Below are 22,076 nucleotides of genomic sequence, written 5' to 3' on the forward strand. Positions count from 1 at the left end.
TGTAATAAAGAGATATATTAAAATACTGTTGAATCCGTCATGTCTTTTGATTCTACCATATGTAACCTGTAGAGTCACTTAAAATTGCAACATGAAAACAGATCCTTCAATGTTTAAATGTACTATATTTATACAAGATACTTGAGAAGACTGTTATAATCTATATTCTGGCATGCTGTCAGGCTACCATTTTGCAATGTTGCAAAACAGACAGTATATGTGGTGTCAGGTTGGTGACCTGGCCTGAGCACACGAAAGCCGAGAACAGTAAAATCATTTCCAGGAAGTTGCCTTACACTATCTGTGCTTCACATCGGACGTAGTAGTACGCCAGTTAGGTGCAAAGCCAAGTTTGTCGATAGAGATAGAGTTGGGCTCAGTTGTGACTCTTTCCATTGTTGAACAGCCTGCTAATGCTCCAGGAGACTCCTGTATCAACACTAACTGTTTGTATGACATATTGGAGTGTGTCCAGCATCCATTGAACTGTATACCACTGATCAACCAGTGGCTTCAGGAAGTAGGGGAAAATTGGCACAAAAATATTCTATTATTTTGAACATTATTCAACGTACAGGGAAGATCCTAACATGTATCCAGCAGCATGACTTGGTATTCCAAACGCACAGATATAGATCTGAGACCATTACCTGCAGTATAACAGCTTAAGAGTTCATGGTTTTTGAATTAACATTTAATCTGAAACAGTACTTCAAGATGGCCATAAACCAAATGATAAAAGAACATTTCTTACATTAACTGGTATCCTGGCAGGACTTTTAGGCTATTCAGTAAGTAGACTTACATTTCTAATTATTATTGAGGGCCATACTTGGCTCACTCTCATTCTCCTGATAGCCCATAAGCAAGAACGTTAATCAAAAACAATTTTTCTAAGATAAGTAATTTATACACCATAGATAGTGGTATATAGGTTGACATTGTAAGCCTCCAAAAATCCTTCCAAAAACTGGAGTTGACTTATACGCTGAGTATAAAATAGGGTCCTCCAGTGGGGGTGGTCGCCATTTTGAAATGTGAAAAAAACACCAGGGATTCATATTCAATTGATGTGATATGGTTTATTGAATGAATTAATTGTATAAAGTTACCTTTAACTACAATCAAAGCATTTTAAAACTTTTAAATTCATTGTTTTTGGCATCTGGCACAGAGTTCATCAAATTCATGCTGAGTCGCTATGGCCATGACATCATAAGGATCAACCCCTGGATCAGATGTTGCGCTTTTGCTTTCAGAATCATCGCTCCACAACAAATCATCTTCCTCTCCGTTCATTGAATTAGATATTCTGCATTTTTTGAAGAATCTGATGGCTCTTTGTGCACTAATAACATCTCACGATTTGGCAACAAAGCCACGCAAAATATTAAGCGGGGCAACACACATATTTCCACCCTTTTCCCCCTACTTCCTGAAGCCACTGGTTGATCAGTGGTATACAGTTCAATGGATGCTGGACACACTCCAATATGTCACACAAACAGTTAGTGTTGATACAGGAGTCGCCTGGAGCATTAGCAGGCTGTTCAACAATGGAAAGAGTCGCAACTGAGCCCAACCCTATCTCTATCGACCAACTTGGCTTTGCACCTGACTGGCGTACTACTACATCCGATGTGAAGCACAGATAGTGTAAGGCAACTTCCTGGAAATGATCTTACTGTTCTCGGCTTTCGTGTGCTCAGAGGCCATGTCACCAACGTGACACCACATATACTGTCGTTCATCCACCTATTCCAATTGGCACGAACATGACCCTTGAATAGCTTGTTGAGGCATAAAACTGAAGGTTGAACTGGTACAACTGCAATGTGGGTGTTATTTCTTCACAGACGCCTCTTGATCTTATCGGTTATGTGGAATTTGAACACGTCCCATCTGAACATGTCCCACACTGATAAGCTGTATTCTTTATGTAAGCCACTGAGGAAATCTATTCCACACATTATCTAACCATAACTGCACTCCATTCTTATCCCTCCAACTGTTGTCATGGACATGCACAAAAACTCCTGCAGGAAACTTAATGTTCGACATGGTTTTACGTTTGAAAATTACCATAGGCTTTAATTTCTTTCCGTCGGCCATGCAGGTCAATGACCGTGAATCGTGTCTTCTCATGACCTGTCATTTTCATTTGAACTGTTTTCGAACCTTTGCACTCCGCAATTTGGCTTCTGGGCATATTGAACTTTATAGATGCTTTATTCACGTTGCTGATGTGACACAATGGGTACTCATGGTTTTTGCCGATGTTGAACTGATGGGAAATTGGTAATTTTGGCATTGAGGTCTCTTGGTATTCTTTGAATAATTTTGATCTTCTATCACAATACTAGACTGTTTTGTTCTATAAAGCAGCTACATCAACCAGCATGTTGCTCTGAAATCTTTACTGCACTAGGTTTGATTTGTCCCACTTTAGTGCATATAAATATATATTTATATAATATTCGCACTTCATTTCTGGGGACACTGTAACCGCTCCGATGATTTTCAAGGACACATTCCGATACATGCTTCTCAACAACAGGCCAGTGGCTGGTCCATGTTCTGATGGCGCATTTGGTCTTGGACATCATCTTCAGGGTAGATTCGCCCTCCTTCCATTCTCACACCAGTTTCTCATGAACACCAAATTCCCTTGTTGCAGCACAGTTATTTGGTGAGTTAGCAAATGTTACGACTTTTAGCTTGAAAGCATCTTTGTACTTCATTGTTTTTGCTGGAAGACCCATTTCTGTTCGTCACTTGCCATGCCATGCACAGTCTGCTATGTGTGTGTGTCTTAAACTCCTGCGCATCTTCTTTGCAACACAGCCTGTACTGTCTTCTCGATCACATGCATGGACTTACAGTAGAAGGCAAGTAAAACATGGGGGGGGTGTCAACTTATGTGAGTATATGCAAAAACATGGTTTTTGGAGCCAAAAAAATGGGGTCGCCTTATACACTGTGATTAATGGCACTTTTTCTCCATGGTGTCAAAACAGAAATCTTAACCATCCCAAAAATGTCACTCAAGATGAATTTACTGCCAATTTTTCCTGGCTACCATCAGGCAGGTAGCTTCCCTATACTTGAAACTGTTTACAACCAGGCCTAATAATTGCTTCAAGGAAGGCTGAGTGGAAATGACAGACAACATTGATATTCAAATCCAGGTCCCACATCTTCACATAGGACATGGTCTTCACCAAGATATCCTATAGGGTAATTTGATAGGTCAACACTGCAGTTATACCAGTATCACAAACATTTCAAAAGGACTGCAAGTAGATAACGTCGTCATATTGTCCAGTTGCACTGCGTCAGGGAACTCAGAGCTCCATGTAGTATCCAACTGCATTCAGAGTTCTGATCACTAGCCTCTAGCTACTTATGTAGGAAAGGAGTAAAAGGTATACAGAAGCTCGATTCATTCAGGGCTCTCATAAGATTTGATTATATAAAATATAATCTATGTTAAACATGGGCAAAGTTAAATTAATTTGTTTCTGTCTTTGTGCATGTATCTATGTATGAATACATCTGAAGACACCAGAGTCAAGTTACATCAGAAATTCATTGCTGCCTATGAAAATGTACAATACTTCCACAGTAATTGTTGAACTGAAGTTATGAATGGTAGATTAATCACAGGACGAGTTAATGTGCAGTTTCCTAGGAGATGCATATCACTGTTTAGGACTGAATTCTATGATATTGATCAACAATTAATGGAAGCTGCAAAGACTAGCCAAGAGTTAAAAATAGGAGACCATACCTATATTGAAAGTCTATTGTATTTTCAACTGTCACAGACCTCCATAAGGTTAAATACAGACATGTCTACAATATTCACGAGTGCCATCTCTTTTGTCATTATCTGGAATGCTTGCACCAGTATTACGTCCTGCTCACCAGACTCTTACAGTTTAGCTTCATCCTTAAGGAGTACTTGTACTGCTTGAGGCAGGGATGAGAGAGTCTATCCTGATAGATTTGGAATTTATGTTGATCGACAGTTCTGCAGCCAGAAATTGTTGGAACCTCTAGTCAGGTTCATACACTCCACCGCATAGATGCTACACAACCCTGTATCAATTACTACACTAAGGCATAAGTCAATGCAATGATGTGTACTTTGAGAAGCTCAGTGGACTGTTATTTACCTACCAACAAGCATTTATAAAAGTACCAAAGATAACCATAGTATCTTGTTCTTATTTTGATTTACTCTGAAACAAGATTTAATCAGAAGCTTTTAGCTCCAGCCAGTGTGCCAGAGTGGCATCTTCTGCTGACCTGGACTTATCTGAGGGGATACAATGTACGCTATAAAGCTTCCGATGGATATCCAAGCAGAAAGTGGCATCGTCGTTTGTGGGGCTTCACAATTGCTGTAGTATAATTGTAACCAGTATAAAGTAGGCTTTATCCAAAAAAAAAGTCAGATTTTAAAAGAACTTCTTTTCTGAATTGCCTAAAATTTTTAATCCTGCAGAAGTGCTGATAATCCCATGCTCTCTTCTCACTTTAAAAGACTGAATTGAAAACTAGGGAGCAGAGATGCATGAATGTAATTAAGTAGCCATGTTTGGTGCTTTGCTTTCCCTGATATGAAAAAAATGTTATAGTCCCATGCTGTCTTGTACAATTCCAAAAACAGCTGCGATATGAATTCAGGGCAGAACAATACACTCTGGTATGTGTTGCTAGTCAGTATTCAGTCTTGCTCCCTATGCCATGTCAAATGCTTGTTGTACTAATGCTTTACAATACTCTGCAGACTGTTAATTCATATATAATTTTACAAATATATTCCTTTTAATAATACTTAATAATGCACACATGCAATGTATGAAAATGAAGCTGAACATGTTGCCTTGCTTGAAAGTATTAACCAGTTATATATTACATTTGGCACTTAGCATTGCAAAATTATAATGCAACTTTCTAAAAGTATTATGGCACTGAGCCCAGTGAAAAAGCCAGCTGGGCAAGACTTACCCAGATGGTTTTGCAGTTCCTTTGTCTGTCCATCCTCTGTTGGGGTAATGAGGTCCCAGATAAAACTCTTTATCTTTTCATCTCCTCTGTAGTGAGCAAGGCAGTATACTAAGAGTGCACGACAAATTGTTTCCACATCTTGTTCTACTAGCCGCCTCTTAAACCGTCCATGTGATAGAATGTCTTTCCAGCGGTCCCACCTGGAACACAATGAAAACCAATCAGAAAAGACTTTTTTTTAAATGCACTGACTGACCATAAATCAACAACCATACTTTAAATGGCTTTGACTTTGTAATTCTCACTAATGTTGAAAATTGCAATACCTCTAATGCATGAGGTGAGTGAGTGCAAGTGTTTATTAGTCCTAATACGTGATCAAATGAGGAATTTCTGGCACTGGCAGGGGGGTGAGTTCCTACAGCCTGGAACATGCAGAGAGGAATCTTTACTTCGATTTAGATGCTCAGCAATGGAACTTTGGTGTCATTATTATTTGGTTGGAGAAGGCTACCTTGGGATTTTCTCAGAGAATAATTTGAGTTTTGATGTTTCAGAATGTGAGGTGAAGCTGAGTGCGGCTTTATGCATTCATCAGCTAATCATATGGTATTTGAAAATGGAATGAAACCGTCATAACAATTTGCCCTTGCTGGAGAAGTTGAATTGGTAGAGGACTGATTTTGTTATTTAACTAAAGTGGAAAATAAAGAAGAATATCTAAAATATGGATCTTAATATCAGGAGATTTACATTTTTATTTATGCATCCCACAGAATTGCAAGACACAGAGTGCACAGAAGTGATGTGGCAACAAAACAAAAATATGAAGGAACGGAGGGGGCGGTGTGGAAAAAGAGCATCCGAGAGAAAGAGACAAAGATGAAGTGTTAACAAGGAGGAGGAAGTGTTTCTCCTATAAAGCTTATTCTGATTGTTAGATTGAACGTCCAAGAGCAGTCTGTGGGTCATAAATAGTTCATCAGCTTCAGGAATCGAGCTTACGTAACCCACAGAACTCATTGCTTATATTTTTTGCTTGCTGGGTTTTCTGATTTGGAATTTTCTGGGCCAAAAGGTTTGGAAAGGGCTGTTTGTGGCATTGTTACAGCATTGGTTTACAATTTAGAATTTATTTACCAAGTTGTGGTTAGCAGCAGCAGCGTGAAATATATGAAAAAAAATTAATGAAAGCATGGATTCAAAGTTCATATGTGGTTTGAACTCCACAGCGCGCACACACCAGAGCGCTGACCATGACAAAAAGATGAGACAATCTTGCACTTGATCACGTTCTGGCTCATCTCCTGAGGGAAGTGAATAACTGAAGACAAACCATTCAAAATAGATCCATGAAATTTCTGCCTGCTTTTAAGAGCTAGTTTTTTTCATCAGCTTCAAAATAAGTTGCTGGTGAGGCAAGTAAATATGGAGGAGTTGAATGCTTTTGCTCAAAATTGTGACACATCAGTTAACCAACAAACAAAACCTCCAGCTGTTAAATTATGACTAAGCATTCCATCACTTGGAATGTAGGCGGAGATGATTTTTAAAACAAAAGACAGATCATTTCAAATGTTTCATCTCTGCCAGGCTGGCAAACAGTTTGTGACTAGGTTACCTGAAATAAATTTCCATTCTGTGCTAGATTCACACCAAAGAAAAAGCTTGGCTACCCACATTAGCTTATAGGATCTGTCATTATATGCAAAGTGTACATCATGTTTGCACCCAATAAGTTCAAACAACATTCATAAAAACACTAGGTAAAACCGAAAGGTAGGCTGAATCTGAAAATGAATGAATAGGAAACAGGCATGAACCTCAACAATTACAAAAAAGAAAGCAATTATCTAGTAATAAAGCTAGCAAGGAGGAAAAAGGGGGTTTTTGAAAAAGAAAATACGGACTAAACCCTACAAAATTAAAAATGCTTTGATCCCCTTCAGCTAGATATCAACTCTGGCAAGTCTAAGAAAAGGCATGACTCATTCTGTATTCATAATTCTTTTTTTTTGGTGTTCTGTCTCCTGTCACTTTTCATCCATTTTCCTTGGATGTTTTAGCTCCTGCTCTATATAACTGTAAGTTCTTTCTTTCTTTCCCTTTCATGCCTCGATAGGGCAGAAAGCCCTTGAACAGGTTAGTGAGGGGCATTTCTCCACTGCAGCATGAAACTGATAGTTCCAGTCTGCAATATTCCCTGACCAAACCACAATTAATCTCCAATTATCCCGACCTCGGGCTTACTTAAAACTGGTTAGTTGCTTGACGGTGGCCTAGAGAGACACTGGCTCTTTGGTATATCATCATCTGTCCTTATACACAGCACATCACCTGACCTATTCTAGGCAACAACACAGGAGATCTGTTAATATATTTTATATTTATTTCAAAGTACTTAACAGCTCATGATTTGTGTTAGTTTTGTTACCTTGATTGAAAGATATGTTAATATTTTTTACACTTTTAACCACTGGAAACGTTGCTGTTTTTTTAAATGATTTGCAGCCGTAAAAAATTCCTGTTGTTGTGACATAGTCTATTCTCTGACTCACCTTTATCAATGCCATGGGAAATTTGCTAGTCTATAAAAAACAAGGCAATCTTAGTTTCTTTTAAGTGCTAAAACAATTAGTAATGGAGAAATTACGAATTCTTATGAAACATGATGTGTAAATGTAGCTGTTCAAAGTATTATGTATTATATCTATTTAAAAACACACAAAGAACCCAAAATATTGCTTGATGATAACACTAGTAGTCTATGTCTGAGACCTGGTTTTCTGATTATTACATAAATTTTTAAAGATATTTTATACCCATAAATTAGCAGGTTCTTCTCAATTCTGAAGCACTCTGTTCTTCCATATGCATGGCATCGGTCATATGGCCTGCGTAGTTTGGGTCTATCCTCCCCATCACTCTCTGCCTCTGATAATTCCGCCAACTCATCTTTAGCAGCATTGTAAGGCCTGGTTTGTTTCCTTACTCTTGGAGTGTCAATCACTAAGCTGTTCTGTAAAGAGAATGATCAAAAAAGAAAATTTATTGGAGAGAATTTTTCCTATGGTGGGCAGAAGCAGGTGGGGAGCCGATCGGCGCCTCTGGTGCGCGCCCACCGAATGAATTAACGAAATGGCTCATGATGACATCGGGACGCATGCCCGATGTCACCTCACATCATTTTACATGTCGGCAGCAACATTCTGCCCATTTTCTCTGCAGGTTATTCTGGAAGAAAACCTTGAATCTTGCAGCTGTTAGGAGGTCACATTTGTGAAATACTCAGTATACAAGAATGCTAAACTGAAATTAGTGACTTACCCTTCCATGTATGGCTTCAAGGTCAATTTCTGCCTTTTTTGCCCATTTCTGCCAGAAGTTAGGATCATCCAAAGCAATGTCACTTCTGTTGCCTGATGCAACAAAACTTGCCTGAAATAGTTAAATTAATTGTTAAAGAAGTGTGACTTACTATTCAAAAATCATTAGAAAAGAAATTAATCCAAACACTGATCACTTTAAATGTCATCTTTAAACTTGGAACCTATACCACAAAAGGTTAAGTTATGGTCCTAACTCCTGAATGAACCAACCCTCAAGAGTTCACAGATCCAATTTCGAACACTTTTTTCTCTCAAAAGTTGAAGTCAAGAAAATCCAATTTACAAAAATTTGATTAAAATTTAACAAATTTTATTCAGTAAAAATGGAATTTGACCTACTCATGAGAAACTGAGCCAAACTGGAGCTTTGATTCTAGTAGAACATTACCCTGAAGCAAAAATAAGGAAATGGTCTCTATCTCAGATGTTCAAGCTCCATCCCCTTTACGGACCACATATGAATACTGTAATTGCGATACATAATAGTGTTGATGAAGGACTTAATTGTAGACGTTGCTTCTCTCACATTGAAAGGTGCTAGACTTACACTAGGGCAGTCTACTTTTCTTTTATCATTCTTGTGACAATTTGTTGTGAAGTTATTGTTCACCACTGACTGCCCCTTAAACTCATTTTGCAAAATATAGCGCAAGAAAACCCCTCTAACCCTGTCAGACTCAGAGAGGCAACGGCTCCTTTCAACTCATTAGGCCTACAAAATTCAAATAGACCTAAACAGCAAACTAAGAAAGGATCTGATAAAAATAAGCATGCAAACAGAATCCAACAGGGATATGAGAGGCAAGGCTGCCAGGACTCAAGAACTGCACGGACATACAGACTGTGGTTTAAAAACAATCGAGTTATAATGAATTATGCAAACACCACATTTTTAAATTTAGATCAATGTGTACAGACATTTTACAAATTAGATAAGAGTCATTTAGATAAAGCTATGAAAAGACAAATGGCTGAGTGGCAGTGCTAAATTTACATTAAAACACTGGAAACTTACAACTGTCTGTTCATTAAAAATCTTTCATTTGTGCTCGCCGAATATTCAAAGCTTTAGTTGCTGTTGTCACTCTTGTATCACCTTCTCCCATTGTGGATATAATTTATCAATTACAGAATGATAAATTGACATGGGAAATTTCCATCAGAAATGTGGATATAGGAACTTTTATAATTACCCATATTAACTTGTCATTCTGTAATTGAATAAATGGGTGTGGATGGGGATGGGGTGCATAGCGGGGCAAGGGCAGGAAGGGGAGGAGGAACAGGGATAGGAGGGGCTGGGGTGTTGAAAGAGCCGGCGAGGTGGAGTGGGGGGGGGGGCCTTGGGCTCACTTTCTGGGGAACAGCTCAATGACATGTCCCCGCAGCAGTTGGAGGCAGGGTCAGCCAGGTCTCCGGCACTCGGAGGGCTGCTGGAGACCAGCCACCCGCTCGGTCCAAGTCGGATGATGAGCCTCTGGAAGTGGCCGCCAAATCTGTGCTGGAGATGCAAAGACAGGCAGCTGAACATCAAGCAGCAATTCGGCAGTCACTCAGCAGACTAGAGCAAACGATGGAGGAGACCATCTGCATTCTGTCTGACGTTGTGGCTCCAACATGCAAGCACCTCTAGGTCACCACGGGAAGGCTGGCGTCCACCATTGAGACCATGGTCTAGCAGGTCTTGCCGGATTTGTGCTCGGCCCTGAACTCCATAGTCTCACACCCTGATGGGCACCATCAGGATATAGGCGACTTGTCACCTTGACCTCTTTCCATGTCCACTATCTCCTGCAGGAGTCAGGGCGGGACCCTCGGACACCCACAGGGAGGATGGGCGTCAGCTGGACACCCTGGAGGTCTCCTTCAAGGACATGCCAGGGGTGTGCAGCCGCTCATGGCCCCCCTCTGCCTGGGACCCCATCCACTCCAGCTTCTCAGGCTGCCGAGGGCACTTCTGCCCCTGAGCAGATGACCCATATCAGGCCGGGGCCCTCCAGGCCACAGGTCACCAGAGGACATCCACCAAGGTCATCACAGACATCAGGATATAGCGGTCAGCAGGCTGCCTTCACCTCTGCTGTGGATGTAGGGCTGCACCCAGGTGTAGCACTAAAGTCAGGGGCATTAAGAAAAATGGATGTCACTTTTGGGTCATGGGTGTACTAGTCGTGTGACTAAATTGCACTTTTGTTAATACATTTGATGCTTATGTGAATGTTCCTGTCAACTGAAGGCTTTGTGATATTTTACTTTGGAGTTCTCTTGTTTTGAGGTTTAGCCTTCCTCCCCTCAGTGATAGTGTCCCAGAGTGAGATTCACATTCCTGTGATGTCAACCTCAATTTGAACTGGTCTCTGCACCCTTGTGTGAGATCAAGGGGATGTGTTTAAATCTTTATTGGAAGTGTGTGATGTAAGCGTTTCTCACCCTTCTTCCCCAAAGAACCCCATTGAGTGAGGGCAGCTCATCAGCATTGTTAATCGAGCGGCATGTGTGTCTCCTCAGTGGTGGTGGCAGAAGAAAAGACATGCACGGGAGGAGGAGCTCCCTAGGCATGTCCACATCTTCGTCGCAGCAGTTTTTGCAGCATTAGATGGCGGCGAAGGCTTCAAGTCTTCTCTCGCACCGATCTTGTTCCTAAGTGGATTCTCAGTTCCCAGAGTGAGCTCACTCACAGGGTCCCACAGACCAAAGCAAAGATCATGGCCTGGCAATTCATGAGGCAAGTGTGAATGCAGGACTCGTTCTCGCTGCAAGTGGGTGGACATCCCTGAGTTGAAAGAAGATGACATTGAGGGCAAGGAGAGACGTGGCCATATTCCCTCATTTGACTTTACTCTTCCTGGAACCCGTCAGCGATTAACGTATCACGGGCACATCTCACACATCTTCCTTCCTCCATGGCATGATCATGCTCATACTGACCCTCAGCAGCCTCCTGAGGTTCCTGGGCCTCCGGATCTTCATCCACTGATGAGCTCTGATCCTCCTCCAGGTCATCCTCTGGCGGGGGGGTGGGCTCACCTCACCTCTTTGCACTACCAGATTTTGCAGGGCGCAGCACATTGCGATGATGCAGGAAACCCTGTCGGGAGTGTATTGGAGTGAGCCACCTGAGCATCCAAGCATCTGAAATGCATCTTCAGAAGCCCAATGGTCTGCTCTATAAGGGAGTGTGTGGACCTGTGAGCAGCAGTGTACCTCTCCTCGGAGCAACTCTGAGGGCGACGCACCGGTGTCATTAGGTAGCAGTTAAGTGGGTACCCCTTATCCCCAAGAAACCATCCCTGCATAAGTAATGGCCCCTCGAAAATCTCAGACATCTGGTCGTGACTCAGGATGCAGGAGTCATGGTAACTCCCAGGGAACCGTGCACAAACGTGCAGTATGTGCTTCCGATGATCACATACCAGTTGCACGCTGATGGAATGATAGTCCTTGCGGTTTATAAACATTAGGGCTTGCTGCCATGAAGCCCGTATAGTTACATGCGTGCAGCCTATTGCACCCTGCACTCTAGGGAAGCCTGAGATGGCAGCAAAACCGGTGAGTTTTGCAACCTGGCTATCTTCATCCAGAGCAAACCTGACATATGGGCCTTCCTGTAAAGGGCATCTGTGATCTCCTTTATGCATCAATGTGTTACGGGCTGAGAGGTGCCACACAGGTTGCCTATTAATCCTTGGAAAGAACCATAGGCCAAGAAATTGAGTGCAATGATCAGCTTCAAAGCCTGGCAGAGGATACCCTCCAAGTCCACACGGCATCAGGCCTTCACAAAGAAAGTGGCATATGTGATGCTCCAGATCTCAGGACGAGTGCAGGCGTGCACGCATTGCCTCTCGCTCCTTTGTAAATTGGAGACTCTTGGACGATAAACCCTATGGTCTGGCGATTCGCCCCCATTGTCTGGGTCTCTCCTCCTGACCCTCCTGTTCATGTTGTGGCTCCCCTTGACCATGTCCCTCCTGCTGGAGTTGCACGCGGAGTCACCTCTCCCTCCTTCGACTCCTCCATTGCATTAGGACTCTGACAAAGGTTGCACTGAGCCCTGGGTCCAAATCTACTTTTGCTTTCTCTCTGAAAGGAAACACTGAAGACATTTAAGGGGCAAGAAAGCGAAGCTCAGAGGATGACACGTTTTGAGACTGTAAGGGTCTGTAGTTTTTCTTACCCTACTTGCATGGTGGCGGATGCCTCCTTGTCCCTGAGACACTAGCGCACACAGCGAGGTGACCAAGATGGCATCGCAAATATCTAACATCTAGAGCCCTGGAGTGGATGCTAAAGTTTAAGTAAGATGATTGACCCAACCTAGCTCTGTGCTCCAATCTCCGATGTAGCATATTAATGACCAATCAGTTGCTCATGGACAATGAGTGGATGCCCTTTGACCCATTAGGAGTATCACATCTGGTAAACATGTGACAGGCCTTCATTGATGGAATGCTTTTTATGAAACAGCTGTGTCTTCCTCACGATTGCCTGCATTCCCAAATTCTACATTCCTGTGTGTGACACTTGAGATGCAGTGACTGTGATGTGTAGCCACTGAATTCTGAATAGCCCTTTAACAGTGCAAATGAAGCCATTGGCTTTAAGTGGCTTTCATCGCAGAGGTCTTCCTCCTCACTTACTAAGCAGGCTCCTGCTCACTTTCGCAGCAACAAGAGGTTAGAGAGCGACCTCAGAAAGGCCCCCATTGTGTTTGCCCTCCCCGTTGGCCCCCTCGTGTTCGCCCTTCCCCCGGACTGTCATTCCACAACACTTCCCTCCCCGTTGGCCCTCTCGTATTCGCCCTTCCCTCCCCGATTGCCATTCCACAGCCTTCCCTCCCCGCTGACCCCCTCATGTTTGCCAGCCCAACCCCTCTCCTCATAGCACACCCCCGGTTGAAGTGCTAGTCTCTGAATGTCGAGGCCTGCATGAGTACCACAGCACAGCGGTGTTCCTCAGGACAATGAAAGCAAAGAGAAGGAACAGTTAAGCCCTATTGCTCCAACAGTGTGGCGTTCATCGCAACAAGACCTGCGCAGCGCTATGGCAGACATGTTCCACGCACCTCAAAGTTATTCGCGAGCTGAGGTCCAGCTTATGCATGCCACCCATTTTGAAACGGGTTTGGTGTCAACGTAATTTCCCACTGGTGTGATGGAAGATTGAAAGGCGTGGCAGGATTCCAACTGTTTTAATGAGCATTCATGACATATTACTGAATGGAAATGGCGTTTGCTCCACTAGTAGGCAGGATAACCAACCTGCCATGAACACACCGTCGGGAGAATTGTGACGTGTGTTTACGATGACGAGTTTCTGATTTTTTGCTTCCCGCTGGATTCTCCACTCCTGCCTTCCACAAAACCCGCTGCGGGCAGGATGGAAGAATTCCGCCAAGTGTGAGAGATGTTATATGCAGGTCAGTGAACAATAGAAGAAAATCTAAGCATTGGAAATAGTGTATTTTTAATTCTAGGGGAAGATATATTTTACATGGGAAAGAATATTAAAAAGGTATGGGATTTAATTAACAAGGTATTTAACCACAGCATTTCAATGTGGCATTCATAAATGCAGAGTTCCATTTGATTTCATTAAAACTGATTGGAAAAAGTATAAAAATCTAAACTATTCCGCTCCTCATTTACTGGACGTTGAGAAAACACTACAGAAATGCGAAGGATAGTTTTGGACACCCCTCATAAACCCGTCACTTATTTAAGCCTTGCCTTTATAACCAGCTATTGAGACCAGCACCCTATCCCAACATGAAGCCCGCTTTCTTTTCACAGTGGCCTTTCCCTATACACAATGTGACAGCAATGTAATTCTGTCCACCTACGTCGTCTGATACTCTAAGTTACCTTTGCAAATGTCGAACCTCTTCCTTCAGATTCAATAGTAATGGTTTTTGTGCGTCGCATGAGAATCTGATCAATGTCTTCCTCACAAAATTTAGAACCCTCATCTTCTTCATCCATTATTGCACCATAGGCACCTCGGCGAAGCAGGTCTTCAATTTCTTTCTTGGACATTTGCTGCATCTACATAAATTATAGATTTTTAAAAAGATTTACTCTCTTAGAAAAGGCATTAAACAAAATGGCAATCTATAATAAGGTGCTGATGGTCATCTTGAGATCTCCCAAAATGTAAACCTTTTTTTAAAAAAAAGCTAGCTGTGTGTTTAAGGATCAAATTGAATGTGCTAACTCAATGCATAGATCTGATCTACCAGTATTACACAGATCAATGTTCTGGTTATTCCATAACAGTATTTTCACAGATATGAAAGAGAAGTGTGCCATATCAATGTTAGTTCTAGGCCACTACATCTACTTTCAGTTCATCATTTTTCAAGGCAGTTGCTAAATCCTTCTTGAGAGATTTTGTTTACAGTTAGTCAAATTCAGTACATGGTTTCGTGGAAGGAATGTCCAAATAAGCAGCAACAGGTTAATAACTTTTTGTAGTCCTAGGCCAAATCACAAGTGATCTTCCTTTGTGAATGCACAGCAGTTAGCTTGTCTTGCCTCAGCTTTACCAGTGAGTAATTGAGAGCCACATTTGTTTACCTGACTGCACTGACCATGGCTCTTTCACTTGGTTCATTCATATACTGTCCTTTGGTGATATTACCTTCAGGCACAGGGTCATCTTACGTTTGTCAGACAAGCCCTCTAATAATCGAAACTGTGGAGGGATTAAGGGATGGTATACTGGTAGAGTTGGGTGCCATCAGCATATTATGGAAGCTGACTGTATACCTGTAGACCAGAAGCTGCAGCTTCTCCAGCTAAACATGGGGACAACCAAAGACATCTTCAGCACCCACCACAAACTTACATACCCTTGTCACCAACTGCATCTCTCTCCCAGCCAGTGCCTCAGGCTGAACCAGACTGTTTCCAACCTTGCCCATCCTATTCAACACCAAATTGAGTTCTGTCCCCAAAATCCTCTGAACAAAGACAGCATAACTCTCTTCCATCTCCATAACATGGTCCACCTGAACACTGAAACTGCCTTCGACACCTCTACACTTGGACTGTATTGACTGATCTCCTGGTCAGCCTACCATTGTCCACTCTCTTTGATGATATACATTGGTCCCTAGACTTCAACACTCACGTTTAAGACCCTTTACAGCCTCATCTTTCCCCATCTTTGTAACTTCTGCCAACTTTGACCAAACACTCTGAAGCTAACATCCTGTGCATCCTCCTTCTCTATGCATGGCTACCATTGATGGGGCATTCAGCTGCCAATGTCCAAGCTGTCAAATTCCCATCGTAAACCCCAACGCCTCCCTCTCCTCCTTAAAACTTGAGGATTCTCACTCCAAATCACTATTCCAACAGCCTCATTCAGAAATGGGCATGTTTGTACATATGGTGCTGACAAGCTGTACTTGGGTGTATTGATCGGATTGCCAACCAAAATTTAATGTCATGGCCCTTAATTACTGGCAGGTTGGGTGGAGTTGCAGCAGCTGCCCAGCACCCAGAGAAACTTATCCTAAGAATGAGGGAATGTTTTTTGGGGAATGGAAACAAATCAGAGAGAAAGCTGGGGGCAAAAAACGCTTTACTTTTGAAAAAACAGTTTAATACATGGGGCCAGTAAGATGGAATGGAATTCCATGGGACAGTGAGGGAAAACATCTTTAATCAAAAAGTAATAGAAATAAATAGAGCAGTTTGTCTAGCTTATTTGGAAAATTATTTTTTAATATTCACAAAATAAAAGATGGAACAGTAAAGGCTGAAAATTTCCTTAAACTCAAGACATACCTAGAGTCAGAGTCATAATGGCACATTCGACCCATCAAGTTCACGTTGACCATCTGTAGATCAATTCAATCAGTCCCTGCAAATTTATTTTGCTTGAGTGTCCATCCAATTTTCTTTTGAAATTATTCATTGCCTCTGTTTCCACCACCTTCATAGGCAGCGAGTTCCAAGTCTTTACCACTCACTGCTTAAAAAAGTTCTCTCTCACATCATCCTCTGTATCTCTTACCCAAAACCCTAGTCCTTGTGCAATTAGCAAATGAAAACAACATTTCCTTTTCTACCTTAGTTATACCAGTTATAATCTTGCACATCTCTATAAAATCTCCCCTCAATCTCCCTTGCTCAAAGGAGAACAACCCCAGTTTCTCCAACGTAACCTTGCAGCTAAAATCTCTCATCATTGGAACCATTCTGGTGAATCTCCTCTGCATCCTCTCAGGGACCCACACAACCTTCCTAAAGTATTGTGACCAGAACTGGACACTATACTCCAGTTGTGGCCTAACCAGAGCTTTATACAGGTTCAACTGAGCTGGGCTAGTCATGTAACCAGAATGCCTAACACTTATTACCAATCTTCTATGGAAAGCTTGAGTCTGGAGTGTGCTGTTATGGCAGTCAAAGGAAGTGCTACAAAGGCACTCTGAAGGCTTCATTTAAGAGTTTTGATATTAACTTCAGAGTCCTGGGAGAAACTTGCTCAGGATCGCTGCACTTGCAGCAACCAAATAAAACGGATGCGGCCTCCTTCGAAAGCAAGCACATGGAGGCCGAGAGAAAATGCAAGGAGAGGAAAACCCAAGCCAGCAACTTGGCCAAAACTCAATTGCCTGCGGTATCCTGTCCTATTTGCAGCAGGATCTTCCAGGCACAGATTTAGCAGTTACCTACATACCCACTGGAACCCTGCCAAACACCCAGGTGAAGGACGTGATCATCTTTGCCTTGAGGGGTGAACAAGAGAGAGACAAGTTCTGCATAACTCCCCTGCTTTCGTACTCAAAATTTTATTTCTGAAGCACAGGATCCCATATGCTTTGCTAACTGCTCTCTTAATATGTCCCGCAACCTTCAAAAGAACCATGCACTTGAATCGCCAGGTTCCTCTGTCCCTGTACATTCTGTAGACCTGTGCCATTTAATCTATATTACCTCTCCCTATTCCTTCTACCGAAAGGCATTACCTCACACTTGTCTGTATCAAATTCCATCTGCCACTTGGCTTCCCATTCTGCTAACTATCTATGTACTGTTGCAGTCGATTTGTATTATTAGCACTGTTAACAACACCTCCAAGTTTGGAACTATCAATAAATTTTGAAACTGGGGAACTCCATTGTCTACCATCCTCCAGTCTGAAAAACAACTATTTACTACAACTTCTTGTTTTCTGTCCTGAAGCCAATTTTGCATCCAAGCTGACACTGACCCTCCTATTCCATGAGCCTCAATTTTGTTAATCAGCCTTTAATGTAGTACTTTGTCAAAGGCTCTCTTAAAATCCATATAGACAACATCCATTGTTTTGCTTTCATCAACATTTTCTGTTACTTCACCAAAAAATTCAATTAGGTTAGTCAAGCACAATCTGCCTTGTACAAAACCGTGCTGGCTTTCCTTAATTAACACAAACCTCTTCAAATGCCTGTTGACTTTTTCCCTAATTATCATTTGTAAAAACCTTATACACCACTGATGTAAAATTGACCAACCTGTAGTTACTATGAATGCCCTTGTATCCTTTCTTGACTAAGGGTGTCACGTGTCTGATTTTTAAAACTTGCATTTTGTAACTGACAATTTGATAAGACATGAGAAATGTGGCATGATTGTTGTACACTCTTACTTGTGTTGAACACAGATTAGATTCAATTTTCCAGAAAATAATTGACGAACTGTATCATTAATCTAACCAGTCACGGCACTGTTAATAGTTTAGGACATCATGTAACTTTTTACATATGGGATTAAAAATCAATATTTTCACTTCATACCCCTCCAACACTGTTTTCTCGCCCATTCATACTCTGCAGCACAGCTTTGTCGAGACCCAACTTCAAACTCGCTTTGTCAAACATCTCCCGTTCATACGAGTTCCGAGTTATTAGCCTGTAAACTTTCACAGCTTTGTTCTGACCAATCCTGTGACATCGAGCTTGAGCCTTCAAAAAGAAAAGCCATTTACTAATGCGCCCGTGTACCACAGATTTTAAGCATTAAGCCATAAAATTAGAAACTCAACACACATTTTATTAAATCAATATGCCACACACCTATTTCCACCTTTGTGATCTAAAATACCAGTATAAACAGGACCACTTCACAAAAGACTTTCAAGGGAGGAAGACACGCCCCCTTGACTAGTCAATCAATGTAGCATTATTTTACAGAATTGCTTAAAGTGAAACCTATTTTCAACTTAATACTGCTTTTACTTTGTACAGCTCTAAAGGCACAAAATCTTCTGGTTGGCCTGTTTGTCTTTTTGATCTTAGATATTTGACTGGGGGAGCTTTGCAGCCAAGCCCAAGTTGGGATTCAAGTGGCTCCAGACCTTCTTGGGATGTATATCGCAAAGGCCTTGCATGCGAGTGAGCTGCATCTAGAATGGATGATTGATCAGTGCTGTTACTTTCAGCAATCTACTCCCAGCACTGGCTGACAAGTGTTTCAGGGAAGTGGGACCAGTTCTGTAAATTGTGCATTTTGACTTCTGACACTTTGCAGCAGGATTTGCAATCCGACAAACTGTCTTTTCTGACTCTACCACTCAATTTTACTCACTAAACCTTTTGCTTTGTCCTCCCAATACTGTTTCAGTTCGCTGGTCATCTAATTCCAATACAGAGACCCACATGCTTCTCCCATTTCACAAAGTTGGGAATATAGGTCATGGACTGAAAATATCAAAGCTATATGAACGTTCCAGCTGCTATGGACTATAAAACTGGGTAGTGGAAACAAATAACATGCCTCATATTGCTTGGATAAAAATATATATATTTTTTAAAAAGTGGAGATTTTAGTTGAATTTGTTGGAATATACATGGATTAGCAAACCTTCCCTGAATACTATTTCATAATGATTATTTTATATACCTAGGCAAGAAAAAGCTCACTTTTTTTTTAATAAATAAAAAATATCTAAGTCCATTTCCTCCAATGGTGCCTAATTACAAAACTGTACTCAATTTATATTTAAAGTTTGTTTCTTCTTTAATTTTTAATTACCTGAAGGTCGTTCTGTGGATTCCAGTCTGAATCAAAAATGATACAAGTATCTGCTGCAGTTAGATTGATGCCTAAACCACCAGCTCTTGTGCACAGTAAGAACACAAAGCGGTCAGAGTCAGGCTTGCTAAATCGGTCAATTGCTGCTTGTCGCAAGTTTCCCCGAACTCTCCCATCAATACGCTCATATGGGTACCTGTAAATAAAATGACGCATACAATAAAAATTATTAATGCGGTTTTCACTTGGTTCTGGATAAAGATCTCGTCTTTCATACATTTTCTGTCACTGAAAATCCTTGCACTGCATTGCCTTACATTGCTTTAAATCTATAGTAATAATCACTCATTCAAGATACGAAACGACTGCAATAAAACTAAAAATTGTCAACAGGAACACCAATAATTTAGAACAGTGAACAACTATAAATCACTGATATATCCAATGGCCATCATCATGATAATAGACTGTTGCAAAGACACAGTATCCAATTCTTCATTCAGGGAAGAAGACCTCTATACATAAGCACTCAAACGTGCATGGAGTTCCATCCATGCTCCAATACCTATTAAATCTTGATCGCTTAGACAAAGCCGATTTTAAAATTTGCTTTGTTGAAACTTTAGAAACTTGCTGCATTTTATATTATTGGCAAACTGGTAGCTGCATAGCTATAGTTGGGTCCCCAACCATGCAGCATCCATTTACAACCATGGTTCGGTTTGTAAATCTCTGCCACAGAATCAGAGGTTTGTGACCTACTCTAAAGCCTTGAGTATAAAATTTAGATTGGCACTCCAGTGCATTACTGAGGGAGTGCCATCTTTCGGAAGAGTAAACGATCCATCCCATGGCACTAACTTGAAGAGCCGGGGGGGGGGGGGGGGGGGCGCGCACACGCGTTGGCCACACATGCACAAATCTCAAGCAGCACCTTGCTTGCTCCGTGTGGCACATTCCCAATTACTGCGTGACCATTCACCCGGGCAGCTTAGTGGGAACGTTACTGGCAAGTTCTCCCATGTCCTGGTCAACATTCATTCCTCAGCCAATGGCTAAAAACAGATGATCTGGCCATTATCACACCACTGTTTATGAGACTGTCCTATGTGCAGTTGGCAATCACGCTTACATTATACAGTGACTGCACTTCAAAAACGAACATCTTTGATTGCAAAGCACTTTGGAATGTAGGTAGTATGAAAGGGACTATATAAATTTAAGTCTTCCATTTTCTTTTCCATTATCTGGCATTATATTTTATTGAAGAGAACGCTCTTTAAATATTCAGGAGAGTGGGCGACACTTAAATTCTAGGTAAAGGTAAACAGTGTCCAAGAGATGTAAGGAGAGCAAATATCTTGAGGATTTCTTAAACGCATCTTAACACAGCAGTGGAGTTGCACTCCCCTTTAGAGAGGCTCATATTATTTCTCTATGTAGTCAAATCCTAAATTTATGCTGCAATTTTAGTATCACAAAATGGAAAAGCACCAGCACCAATGCTAAATCTGCAGGGTAAACATGTCCTTAAAGTCAGTCACCAAATGCACGGGGTCCCTTTTAAACTTTAAAATTAAAGTTTAAGAAGTCGGTTCTAATGGAGTAGTTATACTACAATAGATTTGACAGTCACATTATACTAGATTCTGCACTGGTGCAACATATAATTCAAAACCTGCTGTGCATCTGCTTCAATGGGTAAGATGCTTCAACCACTTTAGTGCAGCAGATTATACAACAATATACTGCATTAGTCACTCAGCCGCCAGTCAAAAATCCATACTTATTATAATTTACTCCCACTAGCTTAGCCTGAACCATGCAATAAATAGAAAATAGCAATGTCCCACAGTATAAAATGTGTACACAATCTAATTTTAACAAACAGATCCCTTTCTATAAACACTGTGCACAGGGGCTCAGCTAAAAACATTCTCCACTAATCCTTTCCACCAGTTTGCTTTTGAATATTCAGAAATCATTTCTTTTTTGAGCTTCAGCTAAGCCCCAAAATATTACCAAACAAATGCACATCTGTGTGGACAGTTATAGGTCAGCAAATAATTAAACTTATTTGGCTTAGCCTCTAATTTACATATATTAAACTATATTGATTGGCAGATTTTTAAATGTAATTAGAGAAATTAAATAAAATGAAAATGTATATTTGTTTTGAAAGTGTTTTCACCTGTTGAGTGTTGGAATTAGAAATCTTGGTAATTGTGGCTCTCCCTTTATTTTCTGCACTGATTAATCACTCTATAATTATCTTAAACAAGACATCACCAAGCTACAATTAATCATTTATTTCTTACTGATTAAGAAGCCCATCATAACTGTGCTCAGATACAAATTTAATTTCCATTAACTACACATTTCTCATGGCTTTAAGTACCAAAGCAAATTGATTACAAGCTCACCTGTCTCACAATCAGAGGAGTGACATTTCTATTCTTGTAGGGAATGGTCATATTCAAATTATTTCAAGAGAAATGGTCACATTCAAACTATTAATTTTTTACAAGCTTGTATGCATGCAGTTCCTGCAAGTATCATAGCTACTCAGTCAAAAAGTTTCATGCCTTCCCCATCATAGAAACATTTTTACTGATTTTACTTACCCTGATTAAGTCTTCCATGC

At 41.2% G+C, this 22,076-nt stretch overlaps 1 protein-coding gene across 2 annotated transcripts in view; it reads right to left on the reverse strand.

Moving 5' to 3' along the window:
• The window catches only part of chd9 (chromodomain helicase DNA binding protein 9), a 252,942-nt gene that overhangs the window by 42,835 nt on the left and 188,031 nt on the right, over positions 1 to 22,076 (reverse strand). For both annotated transcript variants that reach the window (XM_078544287.1, XM_078544288.1), the window contains 6 exons: positions 19,433 to 19,628; positions 18,196 to 18,363; positions 14,270 to 14,449; positions 8,344 to 8,454; positions 7,839 to 8,035; positions 5,017 to 5,216 (listed from right to left, as the gene is read on the reverse strand). In XM_078544287.1, coding sequence (XP_078400413.1) covers positions 5,017 to 5,216; positions 7,839 to 8,035; positions 8,344 to 8,454; positions 14,270 to 14,449; positions 18,196 to 18,363; positions 19,433 to 19,628 — 1,052 coding nt within the window. The remainder of the gene's footprint in view (positions 1 to 5,016; positions 5,217 to 7,838; positions 8,036 to 8,343; positions 8,455 to 14,269; positions 14,450 to 18,195; positions 18,364 to 19,432; positions 19,629 to 22,076) is intronic.

Source organism: Cetorhinus maximus, chromosome 6, assembly GCF_964194155.1.
Source record: "Cetorhinus maximus chromosome 6, sCetMax3.hap1.1, whole genome shotgun sequence".
Classification (NCBI taxonomy): Eukaryota; Metazoa; Chordata; class Chondrichthyes; order Lamniformes; family Cetorhinidae; genus Cetorhinus; species Cetorhinus maximus.